The sequence below is a fragment of the Eschrichtius robustus genome, chromosome 3, assembly GCF_028021215.1.
Source record: "Eschrichtius robustus isolate mEscRob2 chromosome 3, mEscRob2.pri, whole genome shotgun sequence".
Lineage (NCBI taxonomy): Eukaryota > Metazoa > Chordata > Mammalia > Artiodactyla > Eschrichtiidae > Eschrichtius > Eschrichtius robustus.
Genome location: NC_090826.1, coordinates 12865650 through 12887473, shown reverse-complemented (window position 1 = coordinate 12887473; position 21824 = coordinate 12865650). Strand labels below are relative to the sequence as shown.

At 44.9% G+C, this 21824-nt stretch overlaps 1 protein-coding gene and 1 long non-coding RNA gene across 7 annotated transcripts in view; one reads left to right on the top strand and one right to left on the bottom strand.

The window, feature by feature from the left end:
* SZRD1 (SUZ RNA binding domain containing 1) overlaps positions 1-13454 on the bottom strand; it is a 31797-nt gene extending 18343 nt beyond the window's left edge. For 4 of the 5 annotated variants that reach the window (XM_068538986.1, XM_068538987.1, XM_068538989.1 and 1 more), the window contains exon 1: positions 13382-13454. In XM_068538986.1, coding sequence (XP_068395087.1) covers positions 13382-13432 — 51 coding nt within the window. In that variant the 5' untranslated portion in view covers positions 13433-13454. Of the gene's footprint in view, positions 1-4791; positions 4850-13381 lie in introns of all 5 variants that reach the window. The other variant, XM_068538988.1, reaches the window with a different exon arrangement.
* Positions 13455-14008: 554 nt separating this feature from the next.
* Positions 14009-21599, top strand: LOC137761894 (uncharacterized). Of its 2 annotated transcripts, none has more exons than XR_011073463.1 (2): positions 14009-16776; positions 18807-21599. It is a non-coding gene; the product is annotated as an uncharacterized lncRNA (long non-coding RNA). The 2 variants fall into 2 exon arrangements; XR_011073462.1 differs by having other exon boundaries at positions 18791-21599.
* Positions 21600-21824: the final 225 nt, after the last annotated feature.

The following is a 21824-nucleotide window of genomic DNA, read 5'->3' as shown; positions in this document are numbered from 1 at the left end:
TTCTTTTCCAAGTTCGCTACAGCTTTCTGGACCTCTCTGCGCCTGCCCAGGAAGAGGGAATCCTTTGGGCACACTCTCTTCTGCACTAGATCCAGCTATACCACTCAGTGCAGTGGTGACCGCCACGTGTGGCTGGTAAGCACTTGACATGTGGCCAATCCAAACTGAGACGTGCTTTAAGTGCCAAATACACAGCAGACTTCCCAGACTTAGTACAAAAAAAAGAGTGTAAAATAGCTCATTAATATATTTTCAATATTTATCTGTTGACATGATACTACTTTGTATATTGGATTAAATTAAAAATATTAAAATTAACCTCACTTCTTTCTTTATACTTTTCAAATGTGGCTTCTAGAAAATTTTACATTACCTATGTGGCTTGCATGATACTTCTGTTGGACAACACTGCTTTAGATCTAACCTTAGAATAAGATGTGCCTCTGTTGTACATTTCATCTGTTGGCAACTACTGACTAAGTGCCTTAAGGACCCAAGAGGCATGGTGTGTATTGATGTGCAAGACCTACTTTGGTGGATCCTATTTGTCATGTTGGCATAACAGCAACTAGCACTCATCCAGCGCCCAATGTTTGGCTCAGGCCCTGCTCTGGGTAACATTCACCACCTCACTTCAATCCAGCTCTCTAAGCCCCACTGTCCCACTGAAACTGTTCTTGTCGAAGTTGCCAAAGACATGCAGTCATTGGCCAAAATCACTGGTAAATTCCAAATCTTCACCCAACCTCTCAGCAGCATTCAGCACTGCTCAATGCTCCTTCCTTAAAGCATTTTTTTTTTTAAATTGAAGTAAGCTTGCTTGCTTATTTATTTATTTATTTATTTATGGCTGCGTTGGGTCTTCGTTGCTGCACGCGGGTTTTCTCTGGTTGCGGCGAGAGGGGGCTACTCTTCGTTGCAGTGCGCGGGCTTCTCATTGCAGTGGCTTCTCTTGTTGTGGAGCACGGGCTCTAGTCACACGGGCTTCAGTAGTTGCAGCACGTGGACTCACTAGTTGTGGCTCACGGGCTCTAGAGCCAATCGTTGTGGCACACGGGCTTAGTTGCTCCGCGGCATGTGGGATCTTCCCGGACCAGGGCTCGAACCCGTTTCCCCTGCATTGGCAGGCGGATTCTTAACCACTGTGCCACCAGGGAAGTCCATTAATTGAAGTAAGCTTTTATATTTAGAATGCATAAAGCATTTTCTTTATTCAGCCTCCAGACACTACTCTCCTGGTAGTTCCCTCTCACATTCCATATTTGATTTCTCCTATAACAAGATAGGTTCCTTTTCCTCTCCTGATCCCTTGAGGTTGGAGAGTTTGCCCTTCTGTATCCAAGCTGGCTTATTAACTGATCTCATCTAGTTCCACAGCTTTAAAACCATTGATACACAACTGTCAACTTGACATTCCCACTTGGATTTCAAAAGGTACCTCAACCTTTTGTGTCCAAAACCCAACTCTTGATTTTACCCAATCACCCAAACCTGCTCCTCCCACAGTCCCTTTACCCACCCCGTTTCAGCAATTCCAGTCTTCTAGGGATCAGGCCAAAGACTCTGCACTCATCTCGATGCCTCCTTCACACCCACATCAGCAAATCTCGTTGGTTCTACTTTCAAAATGTACCCTGAATTTTCTCAACACTTCTGCTTCTGTGACCACCCTGGTCCAAATTACCAACAGCCCCTGAATGGTCATTTGTAATAGTATCCTAATTAGTCTCTGTGCTTCCATTCTTGCCCCTGCAGTTTACTTTACACACAGCAGCCAAAACTACCTTTTTAAAAACCAAGTTAACTTCTGTTTTAAACAGAAGTTAACTTGGTTTTTAAATAACACCCTCACATGGCTTCCTATTTCAAGGCGATCTCCACCATGGCCTCCTAGTCTCTACTGGATCTGGCTCCCTGCTACCTCTGACCTCATCTCTTGCCACTTTCTCTTTCACCCATTCCTACTAGATAAAACAGGCACAATTTAGCCTTAGAGCCTTTGCACTTGCGTTCCCTCTGCCTGCAATGTACTTCTGCAGCTTCTACATGGCTTGCTCTCTCAGCCTATCTTTATTTGAGAGGCCTTCTCTGACCGTTTTTAAGAAAAGGTACTCCTGGGGAATTCCCTGGTGGTCCAGTGGTTAGGACTCCACGCTTTCACTGCCGAGGGTCCGGTTTCAATCCCTGGTTTGGGAACTAAGATCCCGCAAGCCGCACAGCGCAGCCAAATTAAAAAAAATTAAAAAAATAAATAAATAATAAAAAACAAAAAAGGTACTCCTACCAGTCACTTTCTATGCTCCTTTATTTGTTTTATTTTTCTTCATTGTGTGTGTGTATAAAATATTATTTACTATTTACTGTCATCTTTCTGCACTAGAAAGTAAGCTTTATGAGAGTAGAAACTTCATTCACTGCAGTTGTCCGGGGTGCCTAAAACAGTACCCAACACATAAATCAAGGAACAATCCTATGAAACAAGATTTTAGCGATATATCCCCATTTTACAAATGATTTACAAACCAATTCAGAGGCGGTTATGTAACCTGACCATGGTTCCACAGCTACTATGGGGTGGAGCCAGAATATGAAGTGGGTCTATCTGGATCCAAAGGCAGTGACACTCTCCATGTTTCAAATAAAATCTAAGGCTGCCTTAAGCACTTCACAGTAGTGGTGGTGGGAGCGCACTCTCCAAACACTTGCCACAGGTATGTGTAAGGAAGGCACCAGGTCCTTCCTTCACCACCCTAATCCTCACCACAACTCAAGCGATGTACAGCACCCCTGCTGCATGCTCAGAGGTTAACTGACTTGCCTAAGGTTACTCAACTAGTAAGTGAGCGAACTGAACCCTAAACCTCAAGAGGAGGAAGCAAAAAGGTTCAGGAGTGTGGCTGGTGTGTGGCCGCAGGAACTAAGAAGCAGAATAAAGACTGACAGGGATCACCAACCTGCCTGCCTGCGCACCCCAAGCCAGGTGAGTGCAAGCCCACAGTGCCTGAGGAAGGACTACAGCAGAGCTCAATTCCAAAGTCCAGATCTTAAATCTAAGAAGTGCCCCAAAGGAACAAATTTCCAGAACAGGCCTAGCAATTTATACTTATTTATTTATTTATTTATTTATGGCTGTGCTGGGTCTTCGTTTCTGTGCGAGGCCTCTCTCCAGTTGCAGCAAGTGGGGGCCACTTTTCATCGCAGTGCGCGGGCCTCTCACTGTCGCGGCCTCTCTTGTTGCGGGGCACAGGCTCCAGACGCGCAGGCTCAGTAACTGTGGCTCACGGGCCCAGCTGCTCCGCGGCATGTGGGATCCTCCCAGACCAGGGCTCGAACCCGTGTCCCCTGCACTGGCAGGCAGATTCTCAACCACTGCGCCACCAGGGAAGCCCCAGGCCTAGCAATTTAGATGTATCCCTCAGAAACTCTGTAACTTGCCATCTTGAGACAATGTATTATTCTGCTTCCAGTGCCTCTTCAGAGGGTCTCCATGGGGGAGGGAATCCACACAGTCCCTTACCTTAAAGGAGTGGAACAGGCAGGGGTGGGAGTAGCGGTGGTGAGCCCAACCCCTGGAATAAAACAGGAAGCAGAGTCTAATGGGGGTCCCCTTTCTCCATGTTTATTATTGCTTTCTCCTTTCCCTTTTCATACAACATTAAGCAATACACCTCTTAGAGTAAACAATATACATATTAGTCCTCTGGGGCACCAAGAAAGGGACCCCTCAGCCAGTCCTGTTGCACCCTAATGGGACAGAGGCCACACTGTCAATGGCTGGAGAGCAGCCCTCACACTCAGAGCAACAACACGCTCTGCTCCAGCATTGTCTTTGAATGATGCTTTATTTACTCAATGCTTTATTTAACTCTCATCACCAGGCAAGGCAGATTTTATTAATCTAATTTTACAAATGAGAAAAACGAAGCTGAAAGGTAGTGATGAAATAAAAATTATTTTAAGACAAAACAGGAAAAATTTAAACACAAAAGATTCCTCTGCCCATTTGGGCCTCCTCCCTCCCCTTCTAGTGTGCATTGTGCACCTGTATTATGCATTAACCACACATTCCCAACTGCAGAAATACCTGCTCAACCGTAAAGATCCACTTTTCTTCTGGTGTGGGCTACACCCCTCCTTAGTAGATAACATTCCTTTCTCAATCCTGTAAGGAGTCAGAATGACCTACCACTTGCCTTGTACATGCAGACATCTTCGGTGAACTTTATGTACAATGCCAATATATCAGTTTCCTTAAACACAGTGATTGGTGCAGAACAGACTGGTCGAACAACCTGGGGAGATACTGGGCTGCACCTAATGCAAGTTCTCAGCTTAAATACTTACTTATGACCTTATTAACATTACTAGCTCTATTACTTGTATTCTACCTGTTTTACAAGATTATAATTTTTTGCACTACCAAATGTATGACTGAGCCTCCAACAAAATTAATGATGACTAGGTCACTTGAAACAACTGACCAGATATACAGTTCTGTAAGATCAATGACTGTAATAGTCTAACCCTAGATATAGGAAGAAGCAACAAGAGGGAACCATTTCCTGGACCATAACAGGCTAGTAAGTCAGGTGGTCGAGGAGCTTTTGGTTACTGTTAACAGGGCCTACTCGAATAATAGCACATTAAGTGGCCTATCAACAAAATCCTCACCTGACCTGGGAATGAGCATTCCTAGCGCCATGGGGCAAATTGGTCAGGAAATGCCTCCCAAACCTTGGTTGAAATGAAGACCGAAAGGGAAGGGATTATACAATAAAGAATGTTACCTACCATCCAGTTCTGCAAGAATCAAGCCATTAGCCACTGCAGTCACTGACCTACAATACACCTGAAAAGAATTCAGGGTGAAGATCAGGATGAGGTATTTTGTGCTCTGGGAAAACTGGCAGAAATGGCCCTCAGATATTTTCAGGAGAAAATTTTATGGACCCAGTTTCTCACATCTTCCCATACTTAGAAAGCACTAAAACCATTAACTAAGATTACCTGTTTCTCGTGAACAGCAGTAACCTTCTACCAAGATGTGTGGTTGAAACACACGCACCCCTTCGCCAAAATCACACATCTACTGGCCTCTCCCTTTACCTCTTCAGAACTGTTCTCAGAGCTCTCTGAGAGACTGTCTCCGGGTTATAATCATCAGGTTGGCTAGAGTAAAATTTTCCATTTCTTTCTTAGACTGACTATTGATTAATTTTTTCGTTGACAGTAGGTAGTGACTTGCCCAAAACTCAGACATGGCACTTGAACCCTTAGCCTAGACTTCTGACTTCTCCTGCCATGGAGAGTGGAAGTGCATCATTGACTGGCAGAGGCAACCTATTCTTTCTTGCTGCCTTTTAGAATGAAGACAGCAAGTCTCCTCTCCCAAAGGAAACATTAGGCATACAGACTGGGGGACAGAGCAAAGTCACTATTACCACCCCCCAACACCAGGTTTTATTCAAACACCCAAGGGCGCCTTCACCAAAGGCTAGTTAGAATCACACACCCAGGAGGGGCAGCAAACAATGCCTCCAGGGCCAAGTCAATCAATAAAGCAGGCAGGACAAAACACAACAGGTAACACAATATGTAGGTAAGTAATATGCGGTGGGGACTATGGAAGAGAGGAGACTGAGAGGAATCAAGACCCAGGTAAAGGCATTCAGATTCAATATTTAAAAAACAATGTGCACCCCAAAAAGTGTATATAGGTCGAATACCCGAGGGCTGGCAGTGTGAAGTACAGATAAAGGGATCCTAAGATAGCAGAGCTGTTCAATCTTCTCAAGAGATCTGAGCAAAAATTAAGCAGAGGGCTTCCCTGGTGGCGCAGTGGTTGAGAGTCTGCCTGCTAATTCAGGGGACACGGGTTCGAGCCCTGGTCTGGGAGGATCCCACGTGCCGCGGAGCAACTGGGCCCGTGAGCCACAACTGCTGAGCCTGCGCGTCTGGAGCCTGTGCCCTGCAGCGGGAGGGGCCGTGATAGTGAGAGGCCCGCGCACCGCGATGAAGAGTGGCCCCCGCACCACGATGAAGGGTGGCCCCCGCTTGCCGCAACTAGAGAAAGCCCTCGCACGAAACGAAGACCCAACACAGCTAAAAATAAATAAATAAATAAATAAATAAATAGAGTAGCTAAAAAAAAAAAAAAAAAAATTAAGCAGAGATGTTCAATCTTCTCAAGAGATCTGAGCAAAAATTATTTACGTTCTCTCTCTCCGCTTGGCTAGATGTTAAAAAGTTATTTCCCATTTATAATCAAGATTTCAGGGAATTCCCTGGCGGTCCAGTGGTTAGGACATTGCACTTTCACTGCCAAGGGCCCGGGTTCAATCCGTGGTTCAGGAACTAAGATCCTGCAAGCTGCGTAGTAGGCCAGAAAAAAAAAAAAAAGATTACATAAAGATTTCAACCAGCATATCACTTGCAGTCACTGTTCTTAGTATTAACAGCTAACAGCAGCATTGTCCTTCTGGCTCTTGAGCACGGAGTTCAAGTTTCTCAGATACACAAAATTTATTAGCTCGTCATCCAGGTTACAGAAGCAGGAGGTCAATCCCAGGCAAAACAAATACAATACTTCAAAGGAACTAGCAACTAAGCACCCTAAAGCACTTAACTAGTTAAATATCTGCCAAGAAGCAAAGGTAAACAAACTGTCCAAAAAGATCCCTAAGTGTAGGCTCAGGATGCCAAAAGCCTCGGCTGAGACCGACCATGTGATTTCCTCTCCTGGACACTAGGAATAATAGTACCTACACTTCACTAGGTCACTGAAACAGAATGGGATAATGAACGTAAAAAGGCACTCCACTTGCCCAGTAACAAGCCCTCAAGATGCTGTCTAAGAAGCCCTTTCAGATAGGCCAGTGGGATCTGGGAGTTCACAGGTTTATAGGCAGTATTTATTCACCACCGAGATGTGCAACTAGGTAGCAGAAACAGAACTGACAGCTGAAGGGTTGCAAATGCTTTTAATAAGCCAAGAAGGCCAGAGCATGAGGGCTGGTAATTTGGCTCTCAACGTCTATGAAGAGTAACGACAGTCCTGATCTTTCCAGACACGAGTCATAACTGTCCTGTACAATCTCATCTAAGGATCACACCCCTGAAGAATGCAACTTTTTTTTTTAATCTTTTTTTTGGCCACGCCACACGGCACGCAGGATCATAGTTCCTCGACCAGGGATCAAACCCACATCCTCTGTGTTGGAAGCATGGAGTCAACCACTGGACCGCCAGGGAAGTTCCAAAGAATGCAATTTTATCTGTACATATTTATTATTCCTTTTAGAAAGGAATGACTATTTCCTGTGTTCATTTTATAAGGAAAAGAGTTTTGCGTGTGGGGAGTGGATAACTTACTGTGAGGGACATTTTAAAATCTCTTACCCTCAGGGATAAGACTCTTTATGTACACACAGACCGATGTTAGGATTTGTTGCTAATTTCTGTGGTGGCTGGTTTTAACCTTTATCTTGCATAGAGCTGAGCTGGATATTAAGGAGAAGGATGCTTGGCGGAGGCTAGCATAGTTTAAAAAACCCTTGGGAAGAGAAATCTCTATAACTACCACTTAAAAAAAAAACCCATTTCATTCTGCATTTTGGCCACAGATAAAAGTAGCTAAACTCAATCTTCTCCTAGGAAACCAACAAGTCAGTAGTTGTCGTGACAGGAAAAAATTTCTATTTCCGTGGAAAGTGTGCAGGAAAGAACCCACTCCACCTTGTGAAGGCTAGCTAACTGATACAGCCAGAAACTGACATTAACTGTGGGAGGCCCACTACAGTGTAAAGGGGGAAACTGGAAAGAAAGGGCTGGCCCCAAGAATACTTTTGAGTCACCAGATCTAGACAACAGTGCCTTTTCTCTTGGAGGATTTTACCAAAAGCTTTAGAAAGACACACAATTCTGTCCTGTTGTAGAAGGAAAAGCAACTTTCCGAATTCCAACCCACAGCACCATGGCAGTTCTCTTGTATACCCAGAGCATGCTGGGAACAAGACCCCCATGCAGCCTCAAAGAAAAGAGCTGAGCAGTTACAAGTGAAAAGCTTTCTCCAGAGTCCCAGGGACAGACTGCTCAGCACAATCATGTCTAAACTAACTGCTTTATAGAAAGTCCCTTCTGAAGACATCAGTGCCTAGAACTCAATCTTTCCAAAAGGACCAGAAATAGCTTAGAAATGGTTCCTTTGGGCATGGTACACCTAGATTTGTGCTGATACCACAAATCTTAAATGCCTTCTTTACTGTAAGGACAGACATAAGGAAATCAGCACCAGGTAGCCCCAAAATAGCTAGTATTTGCCCACTATCCACAGCCACTGTACACCTTCTGTGATGACAGCAATTACAGGTAGCACTGAAGACCCCAAAGTGAGGTGGCAGCCACACTTCAGGGAGAATGGCCTCTTCTCTAAAGAAAGATAAGCAAATCAAAGCTCTTAATTCTTAAATTAAAAACTATGTCACTACTCTGCTAAAAAAAAAAAAAAAAAAAAAGCCTCCAAAGCTCTTTTCTGCTTTCAGGACAAAGTCCAAGCTCCCCAGAAGCAAGTACAAGGAGGCTCTTCCTGATCTGGCCCCTGCATACCTCTCCGCATACCTCTCAGGCCTCATCTCTTTCCACTCAGTCCTGCCAACACCCTACCCCCTCCAGCCAGAAGGAAATACTTGTAGCTCTCCCAAAGCTACATTCTCTTCTCTCACTGCCTCCTTGCCTATGTGTGCATTTGTCCTACATTCTACCTGCCCCTCCCAAACCTACTACTGCTTAATTCAACTGGTCCTTCAAATCTTATCACCTTCTCTACAAGACTGTCTCTGATCCCAGCCACGGTACCCTGTCTGTGCCAAAGAAAGTGCTGCCTCACTTGTCTCCTCCACTGGACTGTGCTGTGCCTAGTACCTGGAATACAGCAGGTATTCCATGTTTACTGACACCTTACTAGAGACTTATATACCATGCAGTACTGCTGAAGGGCTAACGTTTAGATGACTAGCTCAATGAGGGTAGAAAGTAAACATAATTTAAATTCTTAATCCAGAAGACCAGTATCCTTTAACTTACGCAAGATGCATTTCTTTCCAATTACCTACATGACTTGCCCTTGCGAAAAAGAATAAAACGCAACTTTTGAAATGCAAGGAAATTAGAAAGGTTGCCAACGCTTTATAATAAATACCAGTCCAATTCCATTTATGTACCATCTGTCTTCCCCTAGGACTGGGTTAGCTCATTACCGACAAGATGGACTAGGTCATATCTTTTTTGTGTGTCTAAACAACAAGTGAATATAAAGCTTCAAACTATCAGAAATTTGAACCTGAGTCCATTAACCAGCTTTTAAGAAAGCTTTGATTTTAAACTTTTTCCCTTCTCCCTTTTCTTTTTCCTCCTCTAAATTCTACCCCATGCTTGCACAGTAATAATTAACCAGTACCAGATATCTGAAGACTGTAACCTCTGATAACATCACTGATGCACAAGTCTAAGTTGTTTTCAGAACAAGATGACCTTTGCAGGCTCCACATCCAGACCACCAGGTCACAGACCACCGGGCAGGAGGCACATAGACCACAGACAGCCTGGCTCCTGGAACTATGATTAAGAAATGTCACAAGGGCTTCCCTGGTGGCGCAGTGGTTGAGAATCTGCCTGCTAATGCAGGGGACACGGGTTCGAACCCTGGTCTGGGAAGATCACACATGCCGCGGAGCAACTGGGCCCGTGAGCTACAACTGCTGAGCCTGCGCGTCTGGAGCCTGTGCCCCGCAACGGGAGGGGCTGCGATAGTGAGAGGCCCGAGCACCGAGATGAAGAGTGGCCCAAGCTTGCCGCAACTAGAGAAAGCCCTCGCACAAAACGAAGACCCAACACAGCTATAAATAAATAAATAAATAAATAAATAAATAAATAAATAAATAAAGTAGCTATAAAGTAGTTCTTGTGTAACTGATTGGAAAATAATCTTAAAAAAAAAGAAAAAGTCACAAGAGCATGATTAACCACCAGCTTCCCCTCTCTTTCCCCTTTAAAAACTCCTAACTAGGGAATTCCCTGGCGGTCCAGTGGTTAGGGTGGTTAGGGCTCCATGCTCTCAAGCTGAGAGCCCGGGTTCAATCCCTGGTCAGGGAACTAAGATCCCACAAGCCGTGCGGCTCAGCCAAAAACCCCCCAAAAACAAAAAACCAACAAAAACAGAAACAAAACAAAACAAAAAACCAACTCTTAACTAAAAGACCAAGTTGGAGTGGATCTGAGACTTATCTCCCACTTCCTTGCTTGGCACCTTGCAATAAGATCCTTACTCTGCTGCAAACACCTTACTTTGCTGTGCCCTGGGCACCTGAGCCCTTTTCGCCTTTTCAACTTGAGCAAACTGCTGATCTGATTTCGGGGGGAGTGAGGATTACAAAATACTGTACGCTATTTGTCCCTTGAGATGTGCTTAAGACAAGGACACAATTTAGAGTTTGAATCAACATTAACTCAATTCTACATTTTCATTTCTCCCAAAGGCAGCATATTTTTAAAGAAGCATTTCCTCAATGGAATGTAAGTTACATTTTTTGAATTGTCCTTTTTTTGAGGATGTAACTCCTTGGCAGAACAGGTAAAGGGACAATTTTATATCAGATAAGTGTTCACCATATTAACTAAAAGCAAAAAGCAGTGTATTTACAGAATATCTGAGGTGTTTCTCAAAGTCAGTCTTCCCCTGAAGGACACAATAGAACTTGATATTGAGTGTTCTGAAAATACAAAGGAAACAATGACCTCACATGTACTGACAAATAAGAAAAAAATTCTAGCATGATGGCAAAATTCTTTTGTGGTGTTGGAGGACAGGGATCACCAAAAGCCTCTACTTTCAAGGATTAGAACTGCCTCTAAATTATATAAAGTTTAAATGCTCACTTTTAGAATTAGTCAACCCCATTTGCTAGTCTTGCCATCCCGGTGTTTCATTTTTTTGCAAGGGGTTGTGTATGTGTAATTTAACACTCATTACCATATATCAGCTGAAAGACAGGGTAACCTGAAGCTAAGACTTTTACATATGCAACCGGGTACGTCTGAAAGACGCTGTATAGTTAGTTGGTTTCCCAGCGATACAGACACTATGCTTCATCCCCTCCTTCTAAAGTGCACATTTACAAGACCCTTTGTGAAATTTGCAAAGGGAATCAAATTCAAGAGAACCTTCAAATATAAGCCCAAAACAAACATGAAAAATGAAAGTTAATGCCCAACTCCCAGATTTTCCATAGGTCCCCAGGTGGGAGACAGCAAAATGCTAGAGAAAGAATCCAGCTTTGGAGTCAGGTCAAATCCCAGCTTCCCAATTACTATCTGTGTGCCCCTGAGCAAGAGAGGTTACTCCCTAAGCCTCAGTTTCCTTATTTACTAAAGGAAGGTAATACCTCTACGGGTTATTTCAATTAAATAAAAGCTATATAAGGGAACTTGCATTTTGGCAGTACTGCTCATGATGTCAATGAAACAAGGTTTGGGTTCTATTTCTGTACCTGGCACTTATAAAGGGTTTTAGTAAAGTACAGTACAAAGAATACTGGACGAGCACCAGAATGATCTAAGTTAAATCTTACATCTCTGGTGTTTATTCAGCTATAAAATGCAGGAGTGGGCTAGCTGATCTCTAAGCAGCTTAACAGTTCTGAAAAACTAAAGCAATCCTCAATTTCTGAACCCTACCTTCATTTTTGTTTATTTTCTTATTCCTTAACATGAGAAACTCATGTCCCTTTGAAACATGTGAAGAAAAAAAAAGAAAGGACAAGATTCTCAAGAAACTTATCATTTGAGTCATATTCAAACTGTAGGCCAAGCTTTTTTGCAGGAAGCAGCATGAGGGGTTCTGAATGATTCACTCACATTCGTGGTAGGCAATAAACGCCCCTACCGGAGATTGTAAATTCTCTGGCACAAAGTCACTGCTAAGCACGCTGTCTAGCACAGAGCAGACACTCCAAAATGTCTGTTGAATAAATAAATACCTAGCTGACACCTGTTGCTCCCTATAAAATCTTCCGATTGCTCTCCTTACTCAAGTCAAAATCCAAGAAAGATGGTCGGCACATAAGAGCTGTACCGAATACCTTCTGAACGAATTAATTCTTCAAATCCTCAATTATGCTAAGTGGGAAACAAAGACCTTGAGAGAGGCGCGGAACCACCACCGGGAAAAACTTCAACGCCAAAGTTTCAACATCAAGGAAATATTAAGGGAGAGGATCCGTTTCTCGGCCTCTTCAAGCGTTGACAAGCACCCTTAAAGGCGCTTGGGGGAAAAAAAACCCAGGTCCTGTTGTTCTACCCCGGTACACTCGGCTCTCCACGCCCTACTTCCGACACAAACCTTCACGGTGGATGTCACTCGAGCCAGCACTGAACAGACACGAACACGGGGGAGGACAAAAAGACATCTCCCCACCTTCACAAGGGTCATCATAGAACCACATACTCTGAAAAGACCAAATTAAACACGAACCTAATAGAACTGGCTACTCGGTTTAGGAAAAACTAATTTCCTATATATAGCTTGTGGAGGTAAACAAAACTCCAAAAAGCAAAGTCGAACGGTCCATTTTCCCCCTCCTCCTCCAGGAATGCGGCTACTTTACATATCGCACCCCTCCCCCCTCGACCCCGGCGATCACACTTCAAGACCCTTCCCCGGTGCTCAGATCGTTGGGTGGGCCTCGGGGAGAAAGGCTGCCCGCTGGGCTTTCGGTCGTTACGGCGGTGTCCCCGGGAGACGAGCCTGCCGCGGGCTCTCAGAGTAAAATTGAAAGAGGAAAAAAACCCCAGACTCGCCCATCGTGGCGTATGGCGCAAAGCAGTGGGGGATTTTAGCAGAGTTGAGGGGTCCAGAAATGACTCAATTTCCTCCTCCTGCTCTTCTGCGGAGCCGGGCTTGCCGCCCCAGGTCCGCGCACCCCCTCCCCACATGGTGTGTCGCTCCTCTTCAAAGCACATGAACTTTAAAATGGTGCTTTGGGCGGGGGGAGGACCGACTGGGAAAGGATCAAAGGAGCCTGGGGAGGGTTAGCGGGCGCCTGGAAAACAGGCCCTGGGGGGCGGGTGTGGCGCCCCGGGCGACGCGCACGTCGCTAAGGGGGTGGTGAGTGGAAGGAGGCGCACCGGGCAAAGCTTGAGGGAGAAATGGAACGCGGCCCCTTTAAGAGGCCTTCACGGCGCTCAGGGGCCGGGGGCCTCTCCTTCGCCCCCGGCCCGGCGTGCGGGGCCCTTCCTCGGGGAGAACCATCCCCAGACCCGCTCCCCGGAGGCTTCCCTCACGCCAGGTCCCGCCCGGCCCAGCCCCGGGGCGGCGGCTCCTCCTTACCCCGCTGTCTGCCGCCTCCTCCCAGCTCTCAGCGACCTCCTCATCTTCCATCTTACTCGCCGCTTTCCCTCCTCCCCCCACCCCCTCTCCGCGCCTGCGCCCTGAGGCGCGTCTCCGTCGCGGGCGCCAGCACGCAAGGCTTTGCTCAATGAACCCCGCCCCCTGCCAAGCCCGGAAGAGGCTCCAGTCCAAGGCCCAAGAGCATCCAGGAAGCCATCTTGGGAGAGGGCAGAGAAATCAGAAAGTTGCCATTTTTCTTAAGGGCAACGTGATTTTTCTCTCTCCCCCTCCCCCGCCCTCTTTCTCTCTCTCTCTCTCTCTCTCAGTGGGAGTCCCTGGAACCATCTTTTCTAAGGGCAAACAATTACTTTTTTTTAAGTCGTAGTTTTCATAAACTGCAGATTATGCTTTTTCAAAACTCTGAAAACATTTTTATACCTCAACAAAGTGGAACAGGAGATAAGACATTGACCAGCTTAAACTGGTTTTGACTCCTTAAATAGGTTATTGGTTAATCAAATCTTGAGGGTTTTTTATAGAGACATTACTGCGCATGTGCAAGGTCGGAACCCACGTTTCCAGGATGACCCCGGAACCAAGAATCTTCAGTCTGGGGAACTCAAACAATAGAAATGTTGCCATCGGACCCCTTAACCAGCTGAAGCAATAAGTCCTTCAGTAAGGAAAATCCGGCTTCCATCTGCCATAGTACCTTGTTTACCATATATGGACTGCTTTGAAAACAAGCCAATCAGCTTGTGCCAAGTTTGAAATTTCCCTAACCCCTTAAATTTTGCCCCAAACCCTGGCTGGGGGAGACAGATTTGAGCCCTGCCTCCTGTCTCCTTGCCGGTCGACCTTGCAATAAAGCTTTTTCTTTTCTGAAAAGCTGGTGCCATAGTATTGGCTTCTATGCGCGCCAGGCAGTGAGCCCTTGCTCGGTGAGAATTCCTGGCGATCGCAAACGAACTAAGGTCCTGTGATCGCCTGGCTGAGGCATTGTAGCCCCCGGCTGGGTGTAGGCCCTCGTCACCGACCCTGAGTGGCCACCTAGACCCGATTTGTCTAGAGGCTCGGCTGTTGGGTTCCTGCTTCCCGCCGCAGCTGCGCACCAAGCTCCTCCGCGCTACTTTCACTTTTGGGGAAAGAAACAGCTCCTGGATCTTTTGGGTGAGTAACCTCATTAAAACGCGCTTGTGCCTAAATTGTCTAATAACAATTATTAGACAATAATTGTCTAATCAGGATTGTGGTTTAGAGTCCCACTCTAAGGGAGACAGTATGAAAAGTTCAATCCGTGGTCGGGGAATTAAGATCCCACAAGCCGCACAGCGTGGCCAAAAAAAACGTTATAGCCACCGAGGTACTCAAAAGATCCTGTTAGAATCCCAGGCCTTTGGATTTCTTTGTCTATGTCTGACTGTTTTATTTGTTAGGAATTGGCTAATAGGGTTAACTATTGGATGACCACAGAAAAACTTTATTGAATCTGTTTTATGTCATTTTGCTGTGGTCATCCTGAGGAAAAAACCCTTCCAAAATGGGGAATGATAACAGCGTACCAGATAGCACTCCCTTGAAAAGTGTTCTTTGAGGTTGGTCAATGTTTACCTCTAAGCCTATGAAAAAGAAGAAAATGATTTTCTTTTGTAACACTGCCTGGCCCAAATAGCTACTGGAGTCAGGGGAAAAATGGCCCCCAAATGGGTCTTTGAACTATAATGCTATTATACAATTAGACTCGTTTTGTAAGAGAGAGAAAAAAATGGGACGAAATCCCATATGTAGACTCATTTATGTCTTTATATAAGAGGAGGAATATGCATAAGGCATTTATTGATAAAATGATGGGTCAGAGGGAAGAACCTCACAAAAAGCCTGTTTTACCTGAGTCAAAGTCTAATGACGATCTAGTCCCTCCGTCTGCACCTTTTGCAGTAGCCCGACAGTCGGCACTTCCTTCGATAGCCCCTCGCTCAGCCCCTCTTGTGGTTCCCGCGAATCCTGAAGGGGATCTTCCTGCAGGCAGTACCAAGGCTTTTACCAATCCTCCTAGGGCTGCTGGTCCGGCTCTGTACTCGCCCTTAGCAGATGGTCACAAAGGAATGGTCTCCCCTGCCTGTACCCTCCAGGGTATTCAGTTTGGCCCAGGGAACACTCTACCGTAGGCGGGACAATTTCCATTAAGGCAGGTCCCAGCAGGCTTGGATGACCAAGGCCAATCCAGAGCACTTGGAATCACGCATCATCGTTTATCAGTCATAGATTTACTTAATTATAAAGCTAAAATGCCATCTTATCAAGATGATCCTAGGAATATGGAGAATCTCTTTACATATATTTTTGCTGTTTTTCATCCTAACTGGGCTGACATAGAGACCCTCATGAGTATCCTACTCAGTCCGGAGGAATGCAGCATGATATTAGAGAAGGTGTTCCAGGAAGCCAAAAGGCTTCTTGAATTAAAACCAAATAATCCAATCAGAACTCCAGCGAAGCAGGCCATCCCTGGAACTGAACCAGAATGGGATCCCAGTGACCCAGGGGATCAAGCAAGGCTGAATCATTATAAAGATTGTTTAATAACTGGACTGCAAAAAGGGGCAAACAGCTTCAAGAGGGTCCAGAATGTACAGCAAGGGCCCGAGGAGGGCCCATTCACCTTCCTTGAAAGGCTTTATGAGGCTTTCCGAAAATATACTGATATTGATCCAGAACACCCAGATAACATGGGACTGGTCAATTTAAACTGTATCAGTCAGAGTGCCCCAGATATAAGAAAAAAACTACAACGACTGGAAGGGGGATCATGAACACCAACGTCTCAGTTGGTCCAGATTGCTTTTGAAGTGTTCAAAGGCCGATACGAAACTTGGGGAAAGCAGGAGCAATGCATCGTGAGGCAGGTTGCTCTGCTCAGCTGTAACCAGTCAAGACCCAGCAGGACGTCTGCAGGAGAGAACAAACGACCACGGGTAAGACCTCCAAAACCCAGCCGGAAAGGCCATCCATCTGTTGGGCCACAACAGTGTGCCTTTTGTAAACAGGAAGGGCACTGGAAAAGGGAGTGTCCCAAAAACAGACAGGGCCCCCTCTCCCCCAAGATAACATCCATTACTGGTGTATCTGGGGAAGTCTCTCAGAAACCTTTTCTACAACGGCTTAAATGTCATGTAGAGAAAACACATGTAAAGTACAGCTTTGTGTATGTGCCTGGATGTCATAGTCCCTCATCAGGGCAAGAGGTACTAACAAATTTAAATGACCAAGTGGGTTTCTCAGCAGAAAAAGTAGACACCAAAGTACTCCCAGGTCAAGACTGTGCCCTCCAAGCTGCGCCATTACAATTGGGAGACAAGCTTCAACCAGATGTCCCTGAAGAAATTCTTCAAAAGGTAAGAGCAGAAGTTTGGGCTGATGGGACACCAGGAAGAGCCAAGACGGCTGACCCAGTTGTAGTAAAACTCCATCCAGGTGCCCAGGCTCCAAAGTTAAAGCAGTCCCTTTAAAGAGGCATGCAAAGGAAGGTATAAAGCCTCTGATAAACACTTTTCTTAAATGCCAATTAATCTGACCTTGTCAATCCCCATATAACACTCCCATCCTGCCAGTACAAAAACCTGGGACTATGGGCTTCCCTGGTGGCGCAGTGGTTGAGAATCTGCCTGCCAATGCAGGGGAAACGGGTTCGAGCCCTGGTCTGGGAAGATCCCACATGCCGCGGAGCAACTAGGCCCGTGAGCCACAATTACTGAGCCTGCGCGTCTGGAGCCTGTGCTCCGCAACAAGAGAGGCCGCGATAATGAAAGGCCCGCGCACCGTGATGAAGAGTGGCCCCCGCTTGCCGCAACTAGAGAAAGCCCCCGCACAGAAACGAAGACCCAACACAGCCATAAATAAATAAATAAACCCAAAGTTAAAAAAAAAAAAAAAAAGCTAATGTTTAAAAAAAAAAAAAAACAAAAACCTGGGACTGGAGATTATCTTTTTATTTTTTTTTTTAAAGATTGATTGATTGATTGATTGCTATGTTGGGTCTTCGTTTCTGTGCTAGGGCTTTCTCTAGTTGCGGCAAGCAGGGGCCACTCTTCATCGCGGTGAGCGGGCCTCTCACTATTGTGGCCTCTTTTGTTGTGGAGCACAGGCTCCAGACGTGCAGGCTCAGTAGTTGTGGCTCACGGGCCTAGTTGCTCCACGGCATGTGGGATCTTCCCAGACCAGGGCTCGAACCCGTGTCCCCTGCATTAGCAGGCAGATTCTCAACCACTGCGCCACCAGGAAAGACCCGAGATTATCGTTTTGTACAGGATTTGAGAGCTATCCACCAAATTGTAGAGGATGTACATTCAGTGATGCCAGATCCTTATACTTTGCTTACAACTTTATCTGGAGACTTTTGCTGGTTTACAGTTCTGAACTTAAAAGATGCCTTTTATTGCATACCCCTAAGTCCTGAGTCCCAGGAACTGTTTGCCTTTGAGTGGAATGATCCAGAGACTAATATAAAACAGCAGTATTGCTGGACTGTACTTCCACAAGGATTTAAAAATGCCCCCACCATCTTTGTGGAGGCCTTAGCCAAGGACTTAAAGGATCTCCAATTAAATGAAGGAATCTTACTCCAGTATGTGGGTGATATACTAATCGCTAGTATAACTAAGGAAGCTTCAGACCAAAATACAATCCTCAGTTTAAACTTTTTGGCAGACCGGGGATATAAAATCTCCAAGGGAAAGGCACAAATTTCTCAACCAGCTGTAAAATATCTAGGAATTGAATTATCAAAAGGAGAAAGAAACTTGCTGCCAGTTCGAAGGGAAGCATTAGCTGGAGTGGATGTACCCACCACCAGAAAGCAATTGAGAAGATTCTTAGGAATGGCTGGGTTTTGTCGTATTTGGATTCCTAACTTCGGACTTATAGTCAAACCTCTATATGAGGCTCTCAAAAGAAATGCCAATGAGCCATTAAGCTGGACTGCGAAATGCCATGAGTCATTCCGTACCATCAAGGAGAAAATTTCAATAGCCCCAGCACTTGGTCTCCCAGACATTAGAAAGTTATTTGATCTTTTTGTGCATGAAAGACAGAGCATGAGTCTTGGAGTGCTAACTCAAAATTTAAATACTGCCAGAAGGCCAGTGGCTTACTTTTCCAAACAATTGGATGTTGTAACTCGAGGATGGCCAGTTTGCCTCCGGGCTATGGCTGCAACCTGTGACCTTTTACAAGAAGCTGAAAAATTTACCCTGGGTTGGCCTACCACTGTGCACACCCCACATCGTGTGCAACTTTTACTTGAACAAAAGGGCCGATATTGGCTTACTTTGGGGAGGCTGGGCAAATACCAGGCCATACTATTTGACAACCCAAAAGTAACATTAAAAGAAGTATCTGCTTTAAACCCAGCCACTCTGCTCCCCAGAAGACCCTGTTCATGATTGTACACGAAAACAGAAGAACCTGTTCATGATTGTATACGAAAAATTGAAGAAGAGTATTCTAGAAGACCTGACCTGACTGATCAGCCTTTAGAGAATCCAGATATGGAAATGTTTGCAGTTGGGAACAGCTTCATGGATTGTGGACTCCGAAAAGCTGGATATGCAATAGCAACTCATCAGGAGGTCCTAGAAGCAGAAGCCCTCCCTCCAGGTATGTCTGTCCAGAAGGCAGAGCTCGTAGCCCTCAGGAGAGCCCTGCATCTTGGAGCTAAGAAAAAGGTAACCATTTATACTGCTTCTAAGTATGCCTTCTCTGTCATGCATGCACATGGGGCCATGTGGAAAAAGAGAGGTCAACTAACATCAGGCAAGAAAAAAATTAAACATGCAGAGGAGATACTGGCCTTATTAAACTCTGTTTTAATGCTGGAAGAAGTAGCCATAGTACATTGCCCGCACCAAAAGACTGATAGCTGTATAGCTAAAGGAAATAATTTGGCTGAACACGCAGCAAAACAGGCGACCAGAGCCAAACACCCTAGCACTCATTCAAAGTGTGGACCTGTCCCTGTTTAAGCCTCAGTATTCAGAAATGGATCTAGAGAGAGATGATGAATGGGGATTTCACGCTGACTCTTGAGACGTAGATGGTGATCAGTACCAAACAAACAAGGAAGGCTGGATGTATAATGAACAGGGATTAGTGCTTATGCCCCAACATTTAATGGAAAGAATTATTACTCATCTACATCAAGGGAGGGATGCAACCTATCATTGGCTACAAAAGTTTATTGTTAGTCCATAAATGCAAAGGACCATCCAAAAGGTAATACAAAATTGCCTGATTTGCACCAGAAACAATCCTAAAGCCGGGCCACCTCCAATATTCAAAGAGGTGCAAACCCGAGGGACAGAACCAAGAGATGCCTGGCAAATAGACTTTACTGTTATGCCAAGAGCCATGGGACATTATAGATATTTGCTGGTATTTGTGGACACCTTCACAGGATGGGTCAAAGCTTTTCTGTGCTGGAGAGAGAAAGCTTCCTAGGTAAAAAGGCCTTACTAAAAGAAATTAGCCCTCATTTTGGGTTGCCTCTTTCAATTCAAAGTGACAGTGGAGGAGCTTTCATAGCCAAGGTAACTCAAGGGGTATCTGGGGCCCTCAAACTACAATAGAAGTTACATGCTTCATGGAGCCCTCATGACTGAAATGATGAATCACACCTTGAAAGAGACAATCACCGAAGTATGTCAAGAAACCAGCTTCACTTGAGATGATGTCTTAACAGTTGTCCTGCTGAGGGTAAGAGTAGCCCCTAGAAGCAAGTGCCACTTGAGCCCTTATGAAACGTTAATGGGAGACCCTTCCTTAAGACTAAGTATTATTGCTGTCTTGAAAGTGATCTCATTGTAAAAGAATTAAATACTATAAAATGTGTACAGTCTCTTGGTGCTATCTTATTTTCTGTATATAAATATGCCTCCAGCCAATTAACATTTCCCGCAGACATTCCTGTGCACTGCATAAGCCCAGGGAATTGGGTCCTCCTCAAACTTGTAAAAATTACTGCCCTGAGGATCAACTGCAACCCAAGTGGATTGGAGCCTATGAAGTCCTTCTGGTTACACATTCTTCAGTAGAGCTAAAAGGAGTTAAACCTTGGATACACCCCTCCAGAGTAAAAATAGTACCCATTTCTAACCAGCACCCCCCTTGTCCCCTTTACAATTCCCAAACAGGGCACGCTCTCCATGGACAGGAGGAAGTAGGAGGACCCAACCTTCCTAACACCAAGGGGGCCTGGAAACCCACTGCTGATTTCTCAGCTCCTAATTACACTTGTGAACCCTTAACTGAACTTAAGTTACTTTTCAAATAGAAACAGGACAGCTAAGTCTCTACCTGGTCAGGAAAAGAAGATGAGGACATCTCGAAAGTAGACAGCTCCGCCCAGAAGTCTGGACCAGGCCGATATAAATCCAAATTCAATCACTAAGAATGTTAAAAATAACATGTTTTCACTGGTTCCCAAAGAATAAGGTCTGTTTTTGGAGGACTGTTAAAATTAGGAATCATAGTTCTGTGTATCATGGGGTTAATCTTTTTACTCACCAAATTTTTTACTTATTGTCTATCTCATATATTTAAAAAGGCCTCCCCCACTCACATGTTGATTGCCAAAGACTTAAGCGTTCAAAGTGGGACTCATGAATATTTACAATCAAGTGCAAAAACAATTTTATTCCTCTTATAAAAATCTATGCCCCTTCTCAGCAGGAAGCAGCTAGAGCGGTCGTCGCCCTATTTCCCTTAAGATTGAGGAATGTACAAAGTAAAAGGGGGGGACTAAAACAGCACATAAAACATTGACCTGCTTACCCTGGTTTTGTCTCCTTAAATAGGTTGTTGACTAATCAAACCTTGAGTTATTTTACAGAGACAGCACTCCCATGTGCAAGACAAGAACCCATGTCTCCAGGATGACCCCAGAACCAAGAATCTTCAGTCTACAGAACTCAAACAATAGACATGTTGCCACTGGAGCCCTTTACCAAGCAAGAAGTTCTTCAATAAGAAAAATCCAGCTTCCAGCTGCCCAAATAGCTTGATTCCAATCAGCTTCTGACCGTCAACACTAGCCAATAAGCTTGTGCCAAGTTTGAAATTCCCCTAACTTCTTACATTTTGCCCTGAACACTGGACAGGGAGACAGATTTGAGCCCTGCCTCCTGTCGGTTAACTCACAATAAAATGCTTTCTTTTCTCAAAAGTTGGTGCCATAGTATTCGCTTCTATGTGTGTTAGACAGTGAGCCCTTGCTTGGTAACAAAAGGATGAAAAAATATCCGCTGGTGCATAAAACATTTTATTATTTCTATCTGGTAGAGTGAAAATGATTACAGTATTTCCTACTCATAGAGCAGTATTCCAAGCATCTATTAACACTAGTTTATATCCTCTAGCTTGAGGTGAAAACATTAGTTGTTTTATCAAG